The 24,442-nt window shown below is 44.6% G+C and overlaps 1 protein-coding gene across 1 annotated transcript in view; it reads right to left on the bottom strand.

Moving 5' to 3' along the window:
• Positions 1 to 24,442, bottom strand: part of MYO10 (myosin X) — a 218,148-nt gene that overhangs the window by 88,983 nt on the left and 104,723 nt on the right. The window contains exons 4-9 of the mRNA XM_047731876.1: positions 20,367 to 20,554; positions 8,468 to 8,602; positions 6,478 to 6,602; positions 6,019 to 6,032; positions 5,815 to 5,899; positions 4,669 to 4,772 (exon numbers count right to left, since the gene is read on the bottom strand). Coding sequence (XP_047587832.1) covers positions 4,669 to 4,772; positions 5,815 to 5,899; positions 6,019 to 6,032; positions 6,478 to 6,602; positions 8,468 to 8,602; positions 20,367 to 20,554 — 651 coding nt within the window. The remainder of the gene's footprint in view (positions 1 to 4,668; positions 4,773 to 5,814; positions 5,900 to 6,018; positions 6,033 to 6,477; positions 6,603 to 8,467; positions 8,603 to 20,366; positions 20,555 to 24,442) is intronic.

Genomic DNA, 24,442 nt, shown 5'->3' on the forward strand with positions numbered 1-24,442 from the left:
CAAAGGAAGCCAGGTTCATCGCACTAGAAAGTAATAGAAAAGAGGGGCAAATTTCAGGTGCTTTACTCCCAAAAGGTACATCCGCTTAGGGTCTCAGGCAGTTGGCTGTGAGGTGTAAAGGTGCCATTCAAGTCAAAGGGACCACAGACAAATCTTTTTTTTTTTTTTAAAGATTTTATTTATTTATTTGTCAGAGAGAGAGAGAGAGAGAGAGCGAGCGAGCACAGGCAGACAGAGTGGCAGGCAGAGGCAGAGGGAGAAGCAGGCTCCCCACAGAACAAGGAGCCTGATGTGGGACTCGATCCCAGGACGCTGGGATCATGACCTGAGCCGAAGGCAGTGGCTTAACCAACTGAGCCACCCAGGTGTCCCACCACGGACGAATCTTGAACAAATGGTGTCACCAAAACAGCGGAGGGGAGGCTATTCTGGGCAAAGTGAATTGCATGTAAGCAGTCTGATAATAATTCACTGTGCGGTGTGATATTAGGCAATATTCTGTCATTTTATAATGTAAAATTTGTTTATGCTCCCAAGTTCCCCACCACTGAAAGAGACTGATGTTTCCATGCTTGGCAAAATTGAAGTTTAAAGTCGGCCCTTTAAGTCTTAACAAAATCTGACTCGTGTGGAATGAATTTACGCATACATACACATGGGCTCACTCCATTAAAAACCCAAGGATATACCCAGTAAGGCTGATACGGTCCAGAAACCCCAGTCCTGGTCCACAGCCAGGCATGCTGTAAACATTCAACACTTGTGGAGTAAGAGAACCTGAAACGATTATCACCCCAGAACTCCTGTTACTTCACACACATTTCATCAGCCACCATTCTGGTGGGTCAACTGCAGCAACTCTATTGAATTGAAATAGCTTGCATCCTGGGGCACCTGGGTGGCTCAGTGGGTTAAAGCCTCTGCCTTCGGCTCAGCTCATGATCTCAGGGTCCTGGGACTGTGCCCCGCATCTGGCTCTTTGCTCAGTGGGGAGCCTGCTTCTCCCCCACACCCTGCCTGCCTCGCTATTTGTGATCTCTATCAAATAAATAAACAGAATCTCTAAAAGCTGGCCAAAATAATAATAATAATAATAATAATAACAACAAAGAGAAAAGAAATTAAAAAGAAAGAAAGAAAGAAAGAAAGGAAGGAAGGAAGGAAGGAAGGAAGGAAGGAAGGAAGGAAGGAAGAAAAAGAAAGAAAGAAAGAAAGAGCGAGCTTACATCCTGACCAAACAATTTCTAGGGCAACTTGAAAGGTTGCATAAAAGCATGGCTATGAAATTCAGCATAAATTCACAGAGTCTGCACCAGGAAGAAACAGGTTCTCTAAAGCTGCCCAGCATACTTAACAGGCACTCATTTAACATCAAGTGGTAGCAAAGATGAACTCTAAGAATACATAAAGTTGAATTCTCAATAAAATAAGCAAAATTCTTAAAAGAAGAATATAAGAGTATACTAACATTGTAGTTGATCATTTTAGTAGCTAAAAATGAACTCTAGAAATGACATTTTCATACATAATTCACAGAAATAATTTCTATGAACATTTCAACATATTCTGTAAACAAATGCCCTCCACCCTTAATGGAATGTGGTCCCTTCCCTTCCTTTGATCCCAAAACCTCTGGAAAAAGAAGCTGTATAAACCTGAAATATGAAGACAAATTTAAGTGGTTTTTGATTATGGAGAAAAATACTGAGATACAAGTTACATTAAAAACAGCAGTACAAAACAAACAAACAAACAAACAAAAAAAACAGTAGTACAGGGGCGCCTGGGTGGCACAGAGCAGTTGCTCAAACATGTTGAATACAAAAGACCAAATTCAGCCTGAAGAGTTCAGCGTCTCTTTTCACCATCCCTGTGTCCCTCCTGGTTACAGAGTACTGCATTAGGCAGAACAATGGGCTGGCTGGTACTGATAGGATACTTATGATTGTAGAAATTATGATTTTAGGAATGTAATTATAATTACATAATCATTAAAGCTGTAATATATAACACAGGATGTAAATATATAACATAGAACGATAAAATAAAATCCTAGAATTCTGCCTCATGAGATAACATTTTTTGGTATATTTTTTGTCCCACCCTTTTTTTCCATATAATTATTATATCAATCATCATAGCTCTAAATTATACATAAAATGCTTTTTTTAATAAAAGGATTATCAAGTGTTGCAGCTGATCTCCCTCAATTATAAAATAACCAAGTTTTTCCATATAATTAAATATATTTGAGTATATGTTTTGCTTGCTGTAATAGACCTAATTTTATGGCTATAGCAAATTACTTAAGCCATTCCCCGATTTATGGTACTTGCAGGTTAGGTAAAGGGAGAGAAAAAAAAAATGAAGGGAGAAAATTACTTTTTATAGAAAAAAGTATTTTTCCTCCTTTCTAAAAAGGTGCACCTTTTTCTTTTCTTTCTTTTCTGATTTTTCTTTTCTTAACTTCCAGAAGGTTAAATAATAAAAACTACATGTTCCTGATTTTAATACAGAGCAGCTAGGTTTTCATTACCATTTCTAATAAGTTAACACTAAAAAGGAATCACAAATATTTAAGAATCTATAAATGGAATACTTGTAAGCTTGTTGGGTACCTCAATGTCACGTACAAATTTTCTCCTTTCTCCATACCTTTTCAACGAAGGATCAGATTTTAAATGCCAAAACCTACTCTTTCAACTTAATAATAAAAGCTAGCTATCAACGAAAGCAGGGCAAGCCCCAAAAGTCTACCCGTAGGCTAGCAAAAGGAACAAATAATTCTGCATCAGAAAATAAAGGGCTAAGAGGAAAGAGGAAAATGGACCGAGTGACTTCTCCATTGCTCTCAGGACAAGGGGAGGACCCAATGCCCAGTGCACCCTAGTGGCCAGCGAGCTAATGAGTAGGAGACCTGCTCCTTTTGGACAATTAGGAGTCTGTCTCCTGCCACAAACAATGTCCTTCTATCACAAAGCATTGTTCTCCAGTTTCAAGAAAGAAGGAAAAAAAAAAAAACCCAAGGGGGAAAAAAAAAATCCCGTCTTTGCCTTTTTTATCAAACGTGAGTTTTCTATTTATTCTAACACACAGTAAAGATAATACTAAATGAATTGAAGCAGAGAGAAAGTCTGAGTAGTGATAGGAAGCCAGGGGCAAAACAAGATTGGGAAAGGAAATTTAAAATACTTAAACATTTCATAAAATCTGACTCTCAGGGCCAATTCTCAGGCTGTCCAGGGTACACAGCAAAAGGTGCTGTCAGCAGGGGGGGGGCATTTTTTTTTTAAAGATTTTATTTATTTATTTGACAGAGATCACAAGTAGGCAGAGAGGCAGGCAGAGAGAGGGGGTAGGGAAGCAGGATCCCCACTGTGTGGAGGCTGGGCTCATGCGGGGCTCATCCCAGGACCCTAAAATCGTGACCTGAGCGGAAGGCAGAGGCTTAACCCACTGAGCCACCCAGGCGCCCCTGCAGGGGGCTTTTTTGTTAACAGTTTCAAGGAAGGAAATTTGGCAAGAGAAACCCCTCTGCATTATAAATGAGGGAATAAAAGGGAAACCAAGGGGAAGAGGATCCTATTATAGCCAACCCTGATCTTCGTTTCAGTCAGAGGTGGAAAAATGACGTATATATTAAAAAAAGACCCTGATTTCATTCCACAAGGCATTTTTACAATCTGGAAGAAGAGATGGGGATATGGACTAGAGCACTGCTGACAACTATAAAAACAAGAACCTCACAGAAGAGTCTGGGTTGTACCAGAAGTTGTACCACTTGCCTCGTGGATAAGAGTCTGGAATTTGGAGTTGGACTCTTTCCACACCAGTTCTATGGTACTGTGAATGGTTAGGCTGGACGCCAACCTCTCTGAGCTGTAGAGTGTAGCTACCCAGAGTTCCTCCCCTCAAAGGGTTGTTAAGAGCAACGAGAGAGGCGGCCCATCTGAGTCCATATAACAAGCACTCCGCCAACGTCCGCCGCATTTACGGTGATGAATCAACCCCAGATCCACTGTATCCAACTGGTGTATTAATGACTCTAGCGAAGGAGCAAAGACTACCCTGGTAAAAACCCACCAGCCATTCTCAGTCCGGTGGGGCTCGATGACCAGGCTTCCTAAATGTTGTCACCTTATAACCAAGTCCTTGTGACATCAAAAAACTAAGAGACCACACACAACCACACCTCAGAGCCGTAAGGAGACTACTGTCCTCGTGGTCAGAACTGGTTTTCAGAATCAGGCCAGGAGAACCAGACAAGATCCTGTCACCTGGCCTAATGGTTGACAGATTTGTTTTTAGCTATAGAAACTGTTATAAATCATCATCATCATCATCATCTCAAAAAAGAAAGATTGGCATGCTCCAGGACCAAGCCTGTGATGTATTTTTTCTAATACACTGTTCCAAGTCAACCCATTTTTCCTGAATGCCACAGATAGTCATCCGCCTTCTGAAGAAAGAGGATTCTTTTCCAGTCTGGAACATTCTTTATCATGACTTGGAACAAGAAGATCGTACGTATTCTCATATAGCAGTGCAAATAAAATTACTTCTATTTTCATTAAAAACATTTTTTTGAAACAGGAAATAAAATGTCCCCCCCCCTTTTTTTTAAGGGGTTGTCACTCTTAATAAAGGGAAAAGAAGAAAGTAACTTACAATCACTTCCCTAAAGGATTCCTGGTCATTGATTGTCTTGTCTTCTATACATCCAGATTGACTCAAGTAGTGGTAGTTTTCCGGCGCAGATAAATAAAATTCTTCTGCAAAAAGACAGAGAAAAACATAAAATCAGTATTTGACTGGTCAGGATAAGACAAAATCCAAAAGAATCTTCACTTTGTAACTTAAAAAACAAAAACAAAAACAAAGCATGGGGCCCCTGGGTGGCTTAGTCATCGGGCGTCTGCCTTCAGGTCAAGTCATGATCCCAGACTCCCGGGATCCAGCCCTGCATCAGACACCCTGCTCCGGGGCAGGAAGCCTGCTTCTCCCTTTCCCACTCCCCCTGCTTGAGTTCCCTGTGTAGCTGTGTCTCTTTCTGTCAAATAAATAAATAAAATCGTTAAAAATAAAAGTATATAAATAAAGATCCCCTATTAATAAAAAAGTAAGTTCTCTTTTAATCATCATTTAGAGAAAATAGAATTTAATTAGGAGTGCCTGGGTGGCTCAGTCAGTTAAGAGTCCAACTCTTGGTTATGCTCTCTAAAATCAATAAATTAAAAAATAAAGGGTTTAATTAAACTAGATGGCATGATAGAAAATGTTCCTGAAAAACTAACTGATAAGGGTCCTATTTTATTTTCCCTTAAAAATCCAATGTTTAAATGAGCACCTGGGTGGCTCAGTTGGTTAAGTGACTGCCTTCGGCTCAGGTCATGATCTGAGAGACCTGGGATCAAGGCCTGCATCGGGCTCCCAGCTCCATAGGGAATCTGCTTCTCCCCTCTCATGCTTTCTCTCACTTTCTCCCTCTCTCAAATAAATAAATAAAATCTTTAAAAAAAATGCTTAGAAATTAGATTTGGGTATGGTTTCAAAGTAAACCAGTTACAATATGCCCCATACATTTTTTTCATGAATATCCCATAAATGAGAAAAGTACCAAGATCCCAAAAAAACAAAAAAAAGTAACATCTTTCTCTATTGATGATTTTCCCTCTACATTATTTGGCTCTAACAGAGACATTTTGTTTCAATTAATGGATACCAACAAAGCCCAAGCAGAGGTCTTACCTGCGGCTTTCCAAGGGAAAGCAAGTGGCTAATCCACATGGCTCTGCTGGTCTCCCACCCACTTACCTCTCTGTTCATGTTCCAGCCCTGCCAGCAGCGCATAGAATATGTGATAATTCCTTTCCCCGGGGTTTTGCCTTACTACTCGGTTCTGTGGGGGTGAATCAGATTTCATCTCAGAGACGTTTCCTCCATTCCATTAACACAAACCAGTCATTTCCAAAAATTATTATTATAGAAGAAAATGTAAATTAAATCAGGTTTACTTACTTTTTCTAATAAATCTTCATGTGAAAAGCAATGGCCAGTCAAGGAACAAAACCAAGATATGACATGCTCAATTAGGCTTTAATTCTCTATTTTTTGTCACCCAAATAATTGCAAATCACTGTTCCTTGGACATCGAGACTTCCAGTGCTGAGAGGAGCCAACAAAGCATAGACTTCAAACAGGACACAAGGTGTCCTAGGACGTGCCAGACTAGTTGACCGAACGGCTCTCAAACAACAAACACCTGATGCTCAATGATGAAACCAATTTTCCAGATGACGAACATGATAAAATTTTCCCGAAGAAAAATGGTTATCTCCTAGAATAACTACTAGGTCAAATGTAGTAACGTTAAGCAATAACCGAAATGTTTCCCATTATCTGTCCTTACGATAACCGAGAGCAGTTTGTACTTATAGAGTCAAATACTAAAGACAAGACCGGAATGAAACAGGATACAATCTACAATTCTCCCGCCCTGAATATTTCCCTTCTGGCAGATGTGCAGCTGAACGAACTTCCCAAAGCGACTGGAGTTGTTGTTGTACACGGTCTTGGCATTGCCGAAAGCTTCCATGATGGGGCTGTGAAAGACGTGAGGAAAACCTCCAGTTATAAAACACGAAATACGTCATGAGATGTCAGTTTCAGCAGAGGCGATCTATCAATAACATTGTGATCACTATGGACGCTGACAGATGGTCACTAGACTTACTGTGGGGATCATCTCGTAAGACACAAAATAGCTCATCCCTATGACATTCACCTGAAGCTAATAGGATACTGTATGCCATTATACTTCAATAAAAATATTAATTAAAAAAAGAAAAAATGAGGATAGCAACGAGTGTTAATTAGGGGAGAGCTATAAACAGCAAGAGCATTCCTCACAAATGTCAAAATATACAATTGCAAGAAAAATCTAAAATCAAAAGGATCTATGGTGACTATGTTTATTTACAGAAGAACCAGATTTTCAAAGCGCTTGCTGAAATGGGTCTATAGCGCATGTCCATTTTGAAGGAGAGGTCTTAGAGCTCACGAAGCTACTGAGTTCAGGCAACTACAAGGGCTTGTCCTTGTGTAAACTCGCTCGGGCATATATCCACATGTCAGGGATTGCACAGAAAAAGATTTCAGCAACTGTAAAAGTCCCAGTCCTGCGAATTTCACCCATTTGGTGTCCGTCCGGGGGCAACTCCTTTATAAGTAATTTCTCTGGGTATTCCCCACCTGGAAGATGAAGTCAGACTAGATCAGGGGGTGGCAAACTTTTCTGTAAAGAACCAGATAATAGATATTGTAGGCTTTGTCAGCCACGGGGTCTCTGTTACAACCACTCAGCTCTCTCTGCCACGGTAGCTTAAAAGCAGCTGTAAACAACAAATAAATAAATGTGTCTGTGTTCTGATAAAACTTTATTGACAAAAACAGGCTGCAGGAAGAGGACAAACTTCTGAAGATGGGTGGTTTTTAATAGTTGCACAACAGCGTGAATGTACTTAATGCCATGAAGCTGTATGCTGAAAAAACGTTTAAAATTATAAATTTTGAGGCACCTACGTAGCTCAGTGGGTTGAGCCTCTGCCTTTGGCTCAGGTCATAATCCCAGGGTCCTGGGATCAAATCGCGCATCGCATCAGGCTCTCTGCTCAGCGGGGAGCCTGCTTCCCTCTCTCTCTCTGCCTGCCTCTCTGCCTGCTTGTGATCTCTGTCAAATAAATAAGATCTTAAAAAAAATAAAAATTATAAATTTCATGTAATACATATTTTACGACAACTGAAAATAGTGTATGAATGCTAAAACAAAAAGAAAAACAAGCCACAGGTTATGGGTAGTTTGCTGACTTCTGGACTAAATTCTAAGCAACAAGATCTATAAGGTCTTTACTGGCTCTAAAATCTTATAAGACACAACTCAGACATCGGGCAAATACGTACTCAAAATAAAAATTTGGATGATACCACACCCCACAGCCCTCTTTCGAAGTTCTGAGACTCACTGTCATCAGATGTATTACTGATCTTCTGTCCCGTGACAGGCTTTAAAAACTGCCATCTTGCCAATATGGTGGCCCCAAAGGGCGAGAAGGCCAGCAGGGGTCCCTCACCTCTGTGCTAAGTCCTCTGCTACACAGAAGCTGAAACGGCCGCTCAGAAAAGGCCTCCAAAAAGTGAGGCAAGGGCTCGCCAGCAAGGGGAGGCTGCAGAACATTCCTCAGAATCGCTCACTCGCCCACTCAAACCTGGCCCGGGGAAGGGGCTGGGTGGGGGGATCAGGAACGGTCGCTCAGGTTGTTAGAAATTGCTATGTCCACGTTGGGACTTTTCCTCCAGGAATTGTAAAAGAGAAAATGGACCAACTAATTATAACTCATCCTTAAACAAGCCACACGGGGAGGACAGTGAATCCTGTTCGTTGCAAACAAGGAACACGATAAAGAAATACCTGCTTTCGAGAATAGCTTGTTCGACACAGGACGTCTTCTCCTTTAAGGACAATTCCAAAGACTGTTGGCTGATGACTGATAAGAACTTGAGGATCAGTTTGGTGCTTTCGGTTTTACCTGCCCCACTTTCACCGCTGAAAAACAAAATGCACAAGCTTGTTCAAATTAAAAAAAAAAAAAAAAAAAAAAAAGAAAGAAAGAAAGAAAGAAAAAAGAAAACAAAGGAAACAAAATCCAGTTTGAGGGGTGCCTGGTGGCTCAGTCAGTTGGGCGTCTGCTTTCGGCTCAGGTCATGGTCCCAGGGTCATGGGATCAAGCCCCAAATCCTTCTGCTCAGCGAGGAGCCTGCTTCTCCCTCTCCCTCTGCAACTTCCCCTGCTTGTGCTCACTCTCAAATAAATAAATTCTTAAAAGAAAAAAAAAAAGCGAAAACAAACAGTTTGGCTAACGTCACTCCAATTGGTCCACAGGACAACAGTTGAAAGGTGGAACAACAGAGGTCGAAATGCCTGTCCCATGAGTCAAGTTAAAGGGCAGTGAAAGCGTGTTCTTCTGGCTTCACCCTTTCTGCTATTACGAAAGCCTCTCTGAGGTCAGAGGTCAACAGAACCCCCCTCACTAAGTTAAGCTGAGGATGGCTGTGCCTTCCACGTGAGGTCAGCCCGCACGAGCAGGGCTCCTTGTTTTGTTTGCTAGAGAATCCACACATCCCCACGGTGCCATGCTGCTGACAGGCACCTGGTAAATACTTGTTAGACGAACGACCCTGCAAATAGCATCATTCTGGGAAACTGAAAGCAAGCAAATACGCTTAAAAATGCAATTATTCGTAAACATGACTGAGGAGACAAGGGAATGACCCCACTGATCCTGGAAGCACACAGAATCATGTGATTCCACACTAATCCTTGGAGAGAGGCACTAAGCACCCACGTCTGGGACATAACACCAGGTCTGAGTCCGACATCCTGCAGAGATCCCGCTTCAGGGATGGTTGAGGGAAAGTGAACAAAGCCATGCAGGGAAGGGGAGGCCAGTGAAGAGAAGTAAACCAGGTTCAAGTTGCCCCTGACAGAAGGGCAACCATGAGCCACACAAAGAGAAAGGGAGGGATCTGGGCACAAGAGCTCTAATGAGCTTGGGAAGACCACTAGGGGACGGAATTCCGGTTAGGCGTCCAGGCGGCGCTGAGATCAGAGGTGGTGGGGAAGGAAAGTGGAGAGGATGGGGTGTGATGGCTCAGAGGCAATCACAGGAGACTGGAAGGCGAACAATGAGCTCATCAAGGGGTCCTGGGAAGAACATGGCTCTGGAGGTAATGTTCTGGAAGGAGCTCAGGGGCCCGCAGGAGAGCTAGCGTTGTCCTGGACAAGCAAGGACGTGGACAAGAAGGCGCAGGGATCACAGATTTGGAAAGAGAAACTCAGTTTTGTGTAAGATACCATGCTCGGTACTATGGAGGCAGGGAACTTCTAACTAAAGGTGTAAGTAACAGGGGCGCCTAGGTGGTTCAGTGGGTTAAGAACCCAACTCTTGATTTTGGTTCAGGTCATGATTTTGGGGTCATGAAATCGAGCCTCATATCAGGCTCCGTGCTCAGTGAGGAGTCTGCCTGAGATTCTCTCTCTCCCTCTGCCCCTTCCCCAGCTCACGCCTGCGTGCTCTCTCTAAATAAGACTTAAAGGGAACAGAAGAAGGTGTAGGTACAGAACAGCAATGCCAATGATATAGCAAGGTAGCACTTTAATAATTGCTAAATGGGCGAGATACACAGACGAGTTCCACTTAGTCCTAAAAAAGCTGCCCTTGGTGAATGTCACGATCTGGGAAGTTATGAAAGAGGAAGTTTGCTGAAAACACGGCAAATGATTAACCACATGTAACAAAGGAGAGGAAAGGATCAAGAGATGACACCAGTCCTGTCCAGCTGGGCGGCGCAGGCCCACAGGGAATCCTCATGGGCTAGGCCAATCTCAGTCATTTTGTTCCTTCTGCAAGTGACGGCATTGACCAGGGGCAGGTGTGAGGACCGCAGCCCGAGTCTTCATGTCAAGCAAGCCAAGGGCTCCTGGGGAGCTTTGGGCACACACAAGAGACACCAGGCAGAAACATCCCCCTTCCCGTGGACACCTATCTTGAGATGATAAAGCAAAAGCCAAGAAAATCAGAGAAGCGCCCTGCCTGATGTTATCAGAGTTAGGACAACTTCGGTTGGGTCTTCTGTTATCAGCAACCAGAATCTTCCTAGTACAGGGCTTAGCACGTACTGACATCTTCCTCACATCACTGGCCCCTGCCTAGACCAGTGCCCGGAGCACAAGGGGCATTCGCCAAGATGCAGTGAAACTAAGAAAAACTGTACAAGAGATTTAAATAAACTTAAAACAAAAATATTTTATTTTACTTGAGAGAGAACAAGCAGAGGGGAGGGGATAGAGAGAGAAGGAGACTCCCCACCGAGCCGGCAGCCCAACACAGGACTGGATCCCAGACACCCGGGATCATGACCTGAGACGAAGACAGACGTTTAATGACTGAGGCACCCGGGCGCCCTGAGTAATTCTTGATATTTAAAAAAAAATACATACGCTTAGCCAGTCATTGTTGATTCAATTACGTTAAGACAAACAGAACTTAAAACAGCTAAATTCTCTGGTTAAAACATGTGAAGCAGAAATAAGGTAACATTTCCCAAACCCACTTCTTTATCCTCCAGCACAAGGAAGTGGAAAACGTGTCGACCTCTCTTACAGTGAGGACAGCCACCAGTGGTAACAGGGACTGAACGTGGCCAGGTGAACCACAGAGCGAGAGGAATGGTTAGAGTCATCTTCCATGGCTGGTGGGTAAAACCCCCCTCTTCACGGTCCGTTAGGCTGTCTCTCTCGAGCCTGCCAGCTAGACGCCCTCTGTCAGGCCCAGCTCTGAGCAAAGTGACATGTGGCATAAAGTCAAGTCTCCGGCCTTTCCCAGTGGGGTTGTAAAATGAGCAAGAAGCATTCCTGTGTCCCGCCCCTGCGATTCTGGGGGGCTGCTTGTTATAGCAATTAGCCTACCTTAATGAACAGAACATGGCAAAGATTCAATCACAGAGCATATACCGTTCAGACTCTAAACCAGTAAGACTTGGTCGAGAAGAAAATCTGGGACCCTCACGGCCATTAACCAGCTATGGATGCCCATCTACGGCAATCTGCAGCCACAGTTTTTCTCGCTGTATCATACAGTCTTCAAGCATCTTTTTAAAAAATATTTATTTATTTATTTATTTGCGAGAGAAAGAGAGAGAAGCAGCACAAGCAGGGGGAGCAACAGAGGGAGAGGGAGAAGCAGACTCTCCACTGAGCAAGGACTTCCCCCCACAGGACTTGATCCTAGCACCCTGAGACCATGACCTGAGCCAAAGGCAGATGCTTAACTGACTGAGCCACCCAGGCACCCCTATTTAATTCCTGTTTTTTAAAAATTTCTAGATCTCGGGGCACCTGGGTGGCTCAGTGGGTTAAGCCTCTGCCTTTGGCCCAGGTCATGATCCCAGGGTCCTGGGATCGAGCCCCACATTCAGCTCTCTGCTCAGCGGGGAGCCTGCTTCCCCCTCTCTCTCTCTGCCTGCCTCTTTGCCTGCTTGTGATCTCTGTCTGTCAAATAAATAAAATCTTTAAAAAAAAATTTCTAAATCTCAAAAATAGGATTGGTTTGCGTTTACTCTGAGATTATGGGTCACTATGACACACTGTTATAGTTTATCTTTGCGTTTTAAACCGACAAAGGAGGTACCAAGCTCAAATCCATTATCAACTTAAGTTGAGATTCCGTTGTATTATTTTTAGCTATTTAATTGGTTCCTGTCTTCATTGTTGATTACATTTTTATAAAGATTTTATTTATTTATTTGAGAAAGAGAGAGTGAGAGCTTGAGTGTGGGGGAGGGGGAAGCAGGCTCCCCGCTGAGCAGGGAGCCCACTGCAGGCCGATCCCAGGACCCTGGGATCATGACCTGAGCCCAAGGCAGACGCTTAATCGACTGAGCGACCCAGGCACCCCCAGCACAGTCTTTAAGTCCATCTTTTTTTGATACAGAATTAAAACTTGAAACAAAAACAAAACGCAGATTTGAACAGGGCTCTGCAACAGGTTTTAAACTTAGCCACACATTAGAATCGACTAATATGTCTCTGATCTGAGCCTATCCAGGTAGAATTTAATCCAGAGGACTCTACTATGAAGCCAGGATTGGGAACCACTACTCTTGAAAGCAGTTTCCACACAATTCAGACAGGACAGCTCCAGAGGAGTAAGAACGGGGGACTATTCTATTATGGGGCCGTGGAAGTGCTCCATGAACAAGGCAAAGAATAAAGATAATTAAATAACTCACACGTTGTTAAAACCCATAAATATGCCAGATGTCAAGGTAACAGGCCTCTAAGCAGGCTGCATGCTTTTATGTCACCCTCCTCCTCCTTACACCCCTGCCCGCGTCTTTAATGTTCCCCCACGAAAAGCACTGATTGAGGGTCAAACCAATGTAATCCTGGGAGTATCGGAGAAAGAGCAGATACTCCCTCCCTCCTTAAACATCCGTAAGCCTACTATGTGTCAGGCTGCTCTAAGGGCTGGAAAAGCACTAATGTGTACAATGGCACGGACAGTCTGTCTATGATCTAGAAGCACAAAGATCTCAAACACAGTCACAGGTATCCCCGGGGATAAGAGAACTCATGACTTAGATGGAGGGTAAAGGTTCAGTAAAGACCTTTTTGGGGGAAGGGGAGGGGCTGACATTTAGACCAAAATGTGAAAACCCACGCAGGAGCTAACTGGGTGAAAATTGAAGGGAGAGGAGGGAGACTCGGCGGGAAGACCTCGCTCTTTCCTTGGAGGAAGGAAAAGCAGCTTGCACGGCTCAAGTCCACGATAATGCGGGGACGCTAGGGTCGCACGGAGAGGCCACTGTTTTCTAGCCAAGCATGGGACTAGTTCTTTTATTTCTGATATTTATTTATTCTCTTGAGAGAGAGCGTGCAGGAGAGCACATGTGCATGAGTGGGAGGGGCAGAGGGAGAGAGAATCCCAAGCTGACCCCACGCTGAGCGCACACCTTGGTGCAGGAATTGGCCTCACGACCTGAGATCATGACCCTGAGATGGTGACTGAGCCGAAACCAAGAGTCAGTGCCTTAACTGACGGAACCATCCCGGACGCCCAGACTAGTTGTTTTAAGTAGGGGAGTGGGATGGCGTGGGATCATGAATCACACCCCCAGACATTTTTAAGTTGCCCATCATTATAATGATAGGTTTAACATATAATACACATGTTATAGGTGTGTGATACCCAGATTATTTATAAGAAGAAATACATATTGGGTCTTCATCTTCCTTTCTGACACAGAGCTCCAAACACCCTCATTATTTCCTAAATGAGGACAGCAATTAAGACATCACTTGTTACATTATGAACTGACTTCTGGAAAGCCCCTGGGAGAGGCTGCTTGCTAGGGGAACCAACCACAGAATCAGAAGGTTGGAACCTTCAATTCCTTCCCCCCACACTGACCTTTGGGGAGTGGGGAGGGGCTGGAAATTGAATTCAATATGAAGAGTCAAGGATTTAATCAATCATGCTTATGCAATGAAGCCCACATAGAAATCCAGAGGACGGGGTGGGAGGTGCCGTTGAGAAAGCTTCCGGGATCGTGAACACATGGAAGGAAGCTGAGGGCCCTTCCCCTATATCTTGCCCTGTACGTCTCTCCCAGCTCTTCCTGAGTTATATCCTCTTACAATCAACCAGTAATCCAGTAAGTAAACTGGTTTCCTAAGTTCTGTGAACCGTTCTAGCAAATTCATCAAAGTGGCAAGGGGGTCGGTTAGAACCTCCAATCTACGGCCATCAGAAGCACAGGCAACTTGGACGTGTGACTGGCGTCTGAAGTGGGGGTGGGGTGGGGGCAGTCTGGTAGGATGGATCCCTTCACCTGTGGGATCAGACATCATCTCCGGGCGGAGAATGTCAGCGTTGAGTTACCTGCTTGGTGATACGGAGACTACGACAGAGCCCACATATGACCGAGAGCCATGATCTGTGTAACTACATACCTGTGTCCTTGCTAATCTTCATCACAGAACTATAAAACCAAATTTAAAACGACACACTATTAACACCCCCCAAATCCAAATTAACAGGGCTGATTTTAGCCCACCGGTTAAGGTCATTTTGCTCAAGCTGAGGAGCTCTTTGTGCTGGGACGGTCTCACTGCTTGTGCGAGGGGCCCGGCGCTTCACCACGGGGTACGTGGTGACTCATTCACTCCACCTCCCTCCTTTCTCCTTGCTGCCGTGGAACAGTAACTCGTGCGGCAATTATGATGTTATTTTACCTTCACTTGCAGCAAACACATCCCTTACATATCCAGTCCTACATTTTTCTCATTAGCCCACGGCAATTAGAGTCCCAAACCTTGGCGCCAACATGACTGTGAACACAAACATGGGCTACAGAGAACACATGTGCATCGAGATGAGCCCAAATGAGCTTAGACCGTTAAAACAAAACAAAACAAAACAAAACAAAACAAAACAAAACAAACTATGATAATGAAAAAGAGAAAGGAAAATAACCCAACGCACTGATAGGGGGCCTCCTAGCCATATTAAAAGTTTGTTTTTTTTAAAGATTTTATTTATTTGACAGAGAGAGACACACAGAGAGAGGGAATGCAAGCAGGGGGAGTGGGAGAGGGAGAAGCAGGCTTTTCCCGAGCAGGGAGCCTGATGCGGGGCTCCATCCCAGCACCCTGGAATCCTGACCTGAGCTGAAGGCAGACACTTAACGACTGAGCCACCCAGGTGCCCCACACAGTAAAAGTTCTGAGACGATTTCATAGGCGAAATCAAAGTCACAAGGCCGTTTTTAAGCAGGAGAGTGTCATGATCTGGTTCAAGGTTTTAAAGAACCGCTCTGTGTGGAGTAGGGGATGGAGTGAATGCATAGAAAGAGGAGGGAGAGAGAGGTGAGGGTAGAAGGATAGTGACGGTGGAGGGGGGGGACAGCAGGGACAGGAAGTGAGAGGCCGCAGGGGAGAGGAGGGCAGTAAACAAGAGGGTGAGGGAGCGCCTCCTGCAAGCCGGGAGCTTCCCAGCGGGTGATCTGAGCATCACGACACAGGCGTGCACGTCTGTCACCAACCACTGAGCCATCTACATAAGGTCAGTATGCTTTACTGTGCAGACTTCTACCTTCATGGGGGCCAGGTGTTGGCGGGGGGGGCATATGGAGGAGAAGGACTTCTAGCTCCAAGGACTTTTTGCTCTCAGGCTTGTGAGCTGGTAGGAGGGAGAGTCCAACTTGCTGAGAAGGAGACCATCGGAGGAGGAATACACTTCTGGGAGAAACGCAGCATGAATCTAGGACATGTCACCCTCGAGATGCCCACGAGACATCTCGGATGGAACATCACGGGCACCGGGACACACGTCTGGAACTTGGAGGAGAAACCGACTGGATGGGGCTTAGGGATGGGTGCAGGGGGAGGCGTCTAAGACTGGGGATATCTGCAGACCCGAGAGGGGAAGGCTGGGTGGGAGATGAGCCGTGGAGGAGTGTGGACGGTGGAGTGCAGACAGTCTGGAGAACCAGGGAGAGACCCAGAGTGATGGCACTCCATGGAGAGGACAGGGACTACCTTCCATATCCTAATGACCCTTGTTTTTCTGAATGTCTATGTTTTGGCAAATGCTTCTGTGTCCTTCCTCCCCTCTATGCCAGCCATATTCCTACACATTCTTTGGCTCACAATCCCACATCACTTCCTCTATGAAGCATGGTCTGAATTCCTTCCTGAGATCAACCACCACCTCCTCTGAGCACCCAAGGACCTAGTTCTGAGCAGCCACAAATGACAGCATTTGACAGCTTGTACTGAAATCAGTTAGTTGCATCAGTTTCTGCCCATCAGAGAAGAAGTTCCTAATGGCAATGACTGCATTTTATTATTATTATTTTTTAACTGCTAAAGTCTAGCCCAGGAACCTGCCCTATTATGTGAGCACGAGGCCTGCTTCAAGTCCTGTTCAGGCTGGTGCCTTTCTAACCCTGGACGGCAAGTTTTGCTCACTCTTCCAGTTTGATCATTTATAAACATAGTCTTAGAACTAGAAGACTGAATACCTAATTATCCATAGGTGGATAATCAATCCCATTTTGGAAAACCAAAACAGGCCAAGCAAAGCAAAGGTCCCAAATCCACAGCTGCTCTGTATATCTATGCTTGGACTGACAGCTGTTGAATGCTGGCCCTCTCCCAGATGCTGTCCCGGGCGACTCATTTCATAGTGGATTAGCCACACAGGCCTGAAACTCACACTACAGATCTTAAAAGATCATATGTACCAACAGACTGTAGGAAACCCACTTGCCCCATCAATGTACGAGGAACCCAAGTCAATGTAAAATGCACCAGACCAACCAAGGTCAAATGCTGATCTTGCTAGTTAGATGAAAAAAAAAAAAATTCAAGTTTTCAGCATGTTTTAAAAACTGTAATAGCATAAGCATTTGCTTAAATGTAAACCAAAAGGTAAAACGAGAGCCTGGGAGAACTGACAAGCTTGAAAGTGAGACCACCACAAGAAGCTCGGACTAGAAACCTAGAGATTTGGCACTGCTACACAAGGAGCTGGGGACTTTGACCAAGTGACCTAGGCTCGTGAAGGGAGGGGAAAATTGATCTCTGAAGTCCTCTCTATCTAATGCCAAACAGGCCTATTTTCTGGTTGTAAAAGGTTTCCACAGGCGTAAAACACGTTGAATCCACTAGGGGGCAGATTACACCCGTGGAAATCTAGCTACAGTCCCCAACTGGGTTCATTTTTAGACTCAATTTTCTCTAAATTCCCACAGCCCAACTCCCACTAAAAACAACAACAACACAAAAAAACCTGCCAGAGAGATTTATTAAACAAGACACATTTTAATGAGAACTGTATTCTTAAAGACTCTGTTTCCTGAGTTAAATTGTTAAATTTACTGCTAAATACAGCAGTAAATACAGTTACTCTGTCACACAATGGGGGCTTTCTATTTGGGATCCACTCCCCCTCCACCTCCCACCTTATTTTTAAATACCGCAGTATTTGGCATGAAAATGCCAACCCCTTTCCGTTTTATTACACACACACACACACACACACACACACACATGCACAATGACCTCATTTGATTTTCCTCTCTTCCTAAGCTACGCTGTCTAGCAAGCGATCTATGAGTCATCCTCTCATTTTTCCCATCGAACGTAAGAAACACAAGCAATTATCAATGGCAAATATTTAGGTACCTAAGTATGGAATACAGTTTGATCTTCTTAAAAATACATCACATTTTCTTTCTTTCTGTTAACCTTATTAAATTATATTCTGTATGCTGAAATGGGGACCATACATTCTAACCTCTGAGCTTTGGTTAAATTCCCTGCAACAGTCTACAAACAGGGCTTCCAGACATGAGGCAAGTGTCTTTATTGGAAATGGGACCCTTGAAAGCACCCTTTTAAATATATTAAATAGGTTCATTTTGAAAAACTACAAGTCATAATGGACTCATTTACTTAACTAAATGGATAGCTGCTCTCTCCAAGGTATTTCCACAACTCAGGACATTAGCAAGATCCAAATGATTAACGAAAGAGTGTATCTGCTCAGATGCTCGCCTCCTCTAAGAGGGGCAGAGAGAGTGGTAGAATGGAAAAGGCGAACATCTGCTATTCTCTTCATGTAATTCTGATTTGTTGTAAAAGCAAGGACCCATGCACTAGCGTAATGGGCAAAAACCATCAGTAAGAAGAATATAATCCCTAAGTCATTTTCCTGTGTGTGGCTCCTATAGATACTAACAAGCAGCCTGAATGAGATGATTGATGCCTGAATGAGATGATGTTGGAAATGTTCCTGGCACCGTGTCCAAAACACACCAAGCCTTCAGAAACCATCAGCGTAGTCATCTTCAAACAGGTGCCACATGGGACCCTGTGTTTCCCAAATGTCCTCAGCTGGGGGGAGAGGGGGGCTGTGATTCCTGTCCCTAGGGTTTCAGTGAGGGCCATCCTCTGGCACGTCTGCCAGTCCCTCCACCCCATCCCTTCCCTGCCACAGGAGCTAAGGTGGCCTCCCCGACAGGTGACCGGGGGAAAGGGCCGGTCTGCTCCTCACCAGCTGGGAACTGGCTTCCGGCGGTGATCGTGGCCACCACTTAACCTACCTGCATCCCGGTCAGGTGCTTTGGCCTAACTGGGGGCTTCAATGTTAGCCAGCCCGGTTGGCTTCAAATCTAAAGCAGACATATGGCCCTCCACCTGTCTGAACTTCTGCTGGATCAGAAATTCGGAGGGGAAAGGAGGGTCTTATTCATCATCCCACTGAAATCCAAAATGCCTCGTCCTTTCCTCTTGAAATAACGTCATTATTTTGTCACAATTATTTTGGGACTAGAAAATCAGCTATAACAGAAGTCAAAATCTTTCCCACCAGCCGTCATGGTACACTACAGGCATTCAGGGACAGCTGTGCCCGTGAGCAGGAATGAGGGGAGGGTCCGGGTACTCCACGGGAACATCATGGAAAGTGAGGTCCAGCACATCGGCTCTCGGTTCTATCTACGGGTGCTGAGCACCAGTAGAACATGATTCTGATAAAAAGAATTAAGAAGATCCAACTGGATGTCACTAGAATGTAAGTGATGAGGCCAATTTGAATTAGTTAATAAAATAATTTTTTTTTTTTTTAAAGAGAGAGCATGAGCTGGGGGAGGAGCAGAGAGTGGGAAAGAATCTTGCACAGACTCTGCACTGACTGCAGAGCCTGGCGCGGGGCTCGATCCCAGGACCCTGAGATCATGACCTGAGCCAAAATTGAGAGGCAGATGCTTAACCACTGAGCCACCAGGTGCTCCATAAAAGAAATATCTTTAAAGAAATATACTCCATTGCTTTTTTTAGACAGTTCCTAGTGATATGTTTTGATAGAAGGTCTTCTGGTAGTTTCTTTTTTTTTAAGAGAGAGAGAGAGAGAGAGAAGAGGGCGTGCACACACAAGTTGAGGGAGAAGCAGAAGGCGAGAATCCCAAGCAGGCTCTCCACTGAGCACAGAGTCTAACACAGGGCTCCATCTCAGGAGCTCAGATCATGGCCTGAGCTGCAATCAGGAGTCAGATGCTTAGCCAACTTGAGCCACCCAGGTGCCCCTTCTGGTAGTTTATTTTAATAAAATTCAAAATCATTAAAATGTTCCAATTTGGGAAATTCTATGTAATCTTATTGAATTAGAGACTGAATTAGAGAAAAAAGATCTCTTGCTCAAATATACATGCCTTCTGATTCTAGACCATATATGTACAGTCTAGAATCATATATATATGATTATAAATATAAACCTGTATATACATACATATATATATATAACATTTTAAATTTGAAAGAACACATTTTCTTTCCAATTTCAGTATATGTGCTGCTGAACGGAGCATATTTTCTTAAATCCACAGAAGGACGATGCCACAATGGAATAAAACAAAGAATAATTAAGGGAAATTTAAAAAAAAAGAAAAATGGAATAATTATTCTAAGGCCAAGAGCCAACAAATGTGGAATGTCTTGCTCTTTTCTAAGTGAGCTTGGGTCTTTGGAAAGACGTACTTATCAAACTATTTGAAACAGAAATCCCGCCTGAGGAACTCAGGTACCTACTAAACATTTTTCTCATTCACCTTCTAAGCAACTTTTGTGTCCTGGGGCTGCCTGGGAAGGCGCCGCTGGTCCAGCGGGCAGTGGTTGGGCTCCTGACACCAGCTTCCCATGTGGCCCCCTGCCCAGCCCTCTGCCGGTCTCACAGCGGCCCGGTTACCTGATGAGGACACACTGGTTGTCGTGGCGTTTCCACAGGCATCGGTAGCACTCGTTGGCGACGGCAAAGACGTGGGGGGGGAGCTCCCCCAGGTGGCACCTGCTGTAGCGCTCCATGGTGGCCTGCTCATACAGCCCGGCGATGGTCTTATAGGGGTTCACCGAGGCAATGATGGAGCCGATGTAGGTCTGCAGGCACACGGGGCAGGGAGACAGAAGGATGCCGGGTTACATGTGGTGTGGGTGGCCGGGGTTGGGGGTCGGGTGCAGGACTAGGGTGTGCCACGTCCACTCACGCTGGGACAGAGGCAGACGAGGCTGGATTCAACTTCATGCTGTTCCACACTCCAAAAGGGAGGGGCCTGCTACACCTCCCCAAAGCACCCCCGGTCACCAGCTTTAACAGAATCCACCTGGGTCTGCTTGAAGAGGAAAGACAGGGCTCCCCTGTCTTTGTCCCTGGCGTATGTTTTTCCTCCACCTTTTTGGTACAGAATCTTGTCATTCTATCCAAATAAATGGAGTCATTTCAGAGGACTCGCAGTGAAAGGTAAACCACAGAAAGATGGGGAAGCAGCCCAGACCCAAATCCCTGTTCCCGGTGACCTCCTCATCCCATGCCAGGTACAAAGGACCGTCCATGGTCCGGCTCCTTCCTCATCAGGCGGCTCTAGGAAAGAGCAGGATTAAAGAAAGAACGTGAGCGACACCAAGGGGCCAGGGCAAAGAGGAACGGAGAGTTACTGTTTAATGGGTTCAGAGCTTCTGTTTAAGATGGTGAGAAGATTCTAGAGGTAGATTTGTGGTTATAGTTACACAACCTTGCAAATGCACTGGACAGTACACCTAAAAACAGTCAAAATGGTAAATTTTATATCATGTATCTTTAACCTTTTAAAACAGTATCAAGACCATTTTGAAAATTCTGGACACCACAGACGTGGTCTGGAACTGAGATGCCTGATGATCTTCCCCTTCCGGAACAAAATCCGGGCCAGAAATTAAGCAAAATCTTCAGAGCAGCAGAGAAGCTACACCTATGAACACACAAGGCCTGCTGCCTCGTCCATATGGACCAAACTTGTTCTCTTGGACTTCTGTAGGAAACGCGAACGGAGTTTGATGACCAGGTTTCCAGCCTCAGACACAGGGGCGGCATCAGACTGCAGGGGTGGAGGCAGGCACTGTAACCACCACCACCTTTAATGGTTCACACGCACTATGCCAAGTGCTGCACTGGCCCTCCAAAATTTCTATGTTGAAGCTTGGACCCCCAGTACCTCGGAATGTGACTGTAATTGGAGCTAAGGCCTCTAAGGAGATGATTACATTAAAGTGAGGCTGTTCCGGCGAGCCCTAATCCAATCTGACTGCCTTCCTTTTAGGAAGAAATGTGGAAGCTGGAAGAAACACCAGAGATGTGTGTGCATAGATAGAGACCATTTGAGGACACAGTAAGATGGCAGCCATTTCAAGGCAAGGAAGGAGCCCTCAGGAGAAGCCAACCCGGCCAACACCTTAACCTTGGACCTCTAGCTTCCAGAACTATGAAAAAATCACTGTCTAAGCCACCCAGTCAATGATATTTTGTTATGACCCCCCCCCCCCCCGAGCGGATCCACACGGGGGGCCTGACCCTTTCACATTCACAATAACCTAAGGAGCTTCACAATCCTACTAGGCTGATTTTTCAGAGGAGGAAACAGGCATAGTGATGGTGTCGTGTTCACCCACATGGCCAGGAAATGGTAGAGGGGAGATGTGAACCCAAGCAACCCAACTGCAGAGGCTTCTCATATCCCTTGGCAAGGCACAGCAACGCAGCACAGGGAAAGGAAAAGCAAGCAACACGGGGCAGAGAGTCCTAATATCCCAAGAGCATCTGCACCACATTGTGACAATTTATACTCATTTGCAGTCACAGGGACGGCCAGGAACGCCCAGCAAAGTATCATATGCTCCATGGAACAAGCTTCACATGTAAGGAGTTTACATTTTAGAAATATCTGAACCAAAAAGGTTAAAAACATAAGAGTTATTATCCCACGACGAATGACTCCGCTCCTAGATATTTAACCAAAAGAACTAAAAACAAGTGCAGCATTGTTCACACCAGCCTAAAGGTCAAACCACACAGATGTCAATTACCCGATGGGCGGGTCAACCAGGTGTGGTGCACCCATACAATGGACTATTATTCCGCCCCACAAAGCAATAAAATACGGAGGCGTGCTACTGTGGGGATGAACCCTGACAACATCACACCAAGGTGAGGAAGCCGGACACCGAAGTTCCATACACATCCAGAAAAGGTAAATCCATAAAGACAGGTTGGGGTAGTTACTATAGGCAGGGGGAGGAAGCAGAAATGGGGGGTGGGTGGGGACTGCTTAGTGGATATAGGGTATCTATTTGGGGTGATGAAAATACTTTGGAACGAGAGAAGAGGCTATCTGTACAACATTGTGAATGTCCTTCATACACTGAATTGCATATTTTAACATGGTTAATCTTCTGTTATGATAAGCTCACCTCCATTTAAAAAAGAAAAAGATAGAGTGCATTAGTGGGTAAATGTTCAGGCTTTGGAAACCTCAGCTTGCCAGAAAGTCCGTTTTCCCCAACCAGGGCACTGTGGGAAAGATCTGGCCATACAGAAAGATGGAAACTGCTTTTTCCTCTGGGGAAGGTGTGTCCTACTTCTAAAGGAAACAGAGAACCATCTGATTCCCTGGAGGACACACTCATCTTCCATCAATGCTTTGACCACAGGTGCTGGTGCCTTCCTTCATGTCAGCTGTATGCAGGGGTGAAGCGGGCAGGCAAGTAGTGCTTGAGGCTCTGGATGTCTAGCCCCTTCCACTACTTTGTCTAAAATGTCAGACCTGCTTCTACCTTTTGGTAGCTGTATGATTATTTTTTTAAAGGATTTTTTTAAAGTTTTTTTATTTTTAAGTGATTTCTACACCCAACGTGGGGCTCGAACTCATGACCCTGAGATCAAGAGTTGCATGTTCTTCTGACTGAGCCAGCCAGCTGCCCCGACTATAATTTATATTCTGGAAATAATCAAAACTCAAAAATAAATCATTTTCTTCTGTTGAAATATTATCTTACTTTTTTCCTACTTTGGCAGAAATAAGAAGGACACTTAATGCCTCCCCTCTTAAAACAGCGAGGTAGGCACATTGCAATCGTCTTTCTCAGTTACAAATAAAATTTAAAAGTCACAAGGTATTAAGCTAAGAATTAAATATCATTAATATTAGGATATTAACCCATTATTAACACACTTTTTAAAAAATTATATACCTTGGAACACCTGGTTGGCTCAGTCAGTAAAGCCTGCAACTCTTGATCTCTGGGCTGTGAGTTCAAGCCCCACACTGGGCATGGAGCTTATTTAAAAACAACAACAAAAAAAACCCCAAAATTTTAAAAAATGATATGCCCAGCCTGTGTCTTAAAAATTTTGCACACCTTGTCATAACATGTTTGTATGGTTGTTCTTAAATTTGGGGAGATAAGCCTTTCTTTTAAAAAAGTATTGATTTACTCATAAAGAGTGTCATAACCTTTCCACAAGAGCTTTACTTAGAAAGTGATCATTTTGGTCAAAACCTCATGCTACCCCATCCTGGTTGGGCAACCCCACTGGTCATACAGCGTGGCTTAAGAGATCACTCATCCCGGAAGTGTGGAGGACATGGTTTTGTAGGGAGGTAGGAAATTCAAGGGCATTAAATGCTTGTTAGCAAAGTTGAAGCTGGAACATCCAAAATGGTCTTAGGCCTGCTCTTCTTAAGTAATTATATCACACTTTGCCCAGTGCAACAGCTGTAAAGTGGTTCAGAACAACAACGTGGTTGGAGGCTATGGCAGTTGCCAACGGCACGCATGTGCCCCCTCCTCCCCAGTCCCCACCCCGAAGTGATTCTAGAGGAGGAAGCCAGATGTTCAGCACAGTGGCACCCTGCAGAACTGGACTTCGTGCCTGGTGGACCCACTAGTGCATCACGAGACCTTTCCCCATTGAGCCCAGTCACTGCCGCGCAGTCAGAGCTGGCCTGTTGGCTG

The sequence above is a fragment of the Lutra lutra genome, chromosome 5 (genome assembly GCF_902655055.1).
Source record: "Lutra lutra chromosome 5, mLutLut1.2, whole genome shotgun sequence".
Taxonomy (NCBI): Eukaryota; Metazoa; Chordata; class Mammalia; order Carnivora; family Mustelidae; genus Lutra; species Lutra lutra.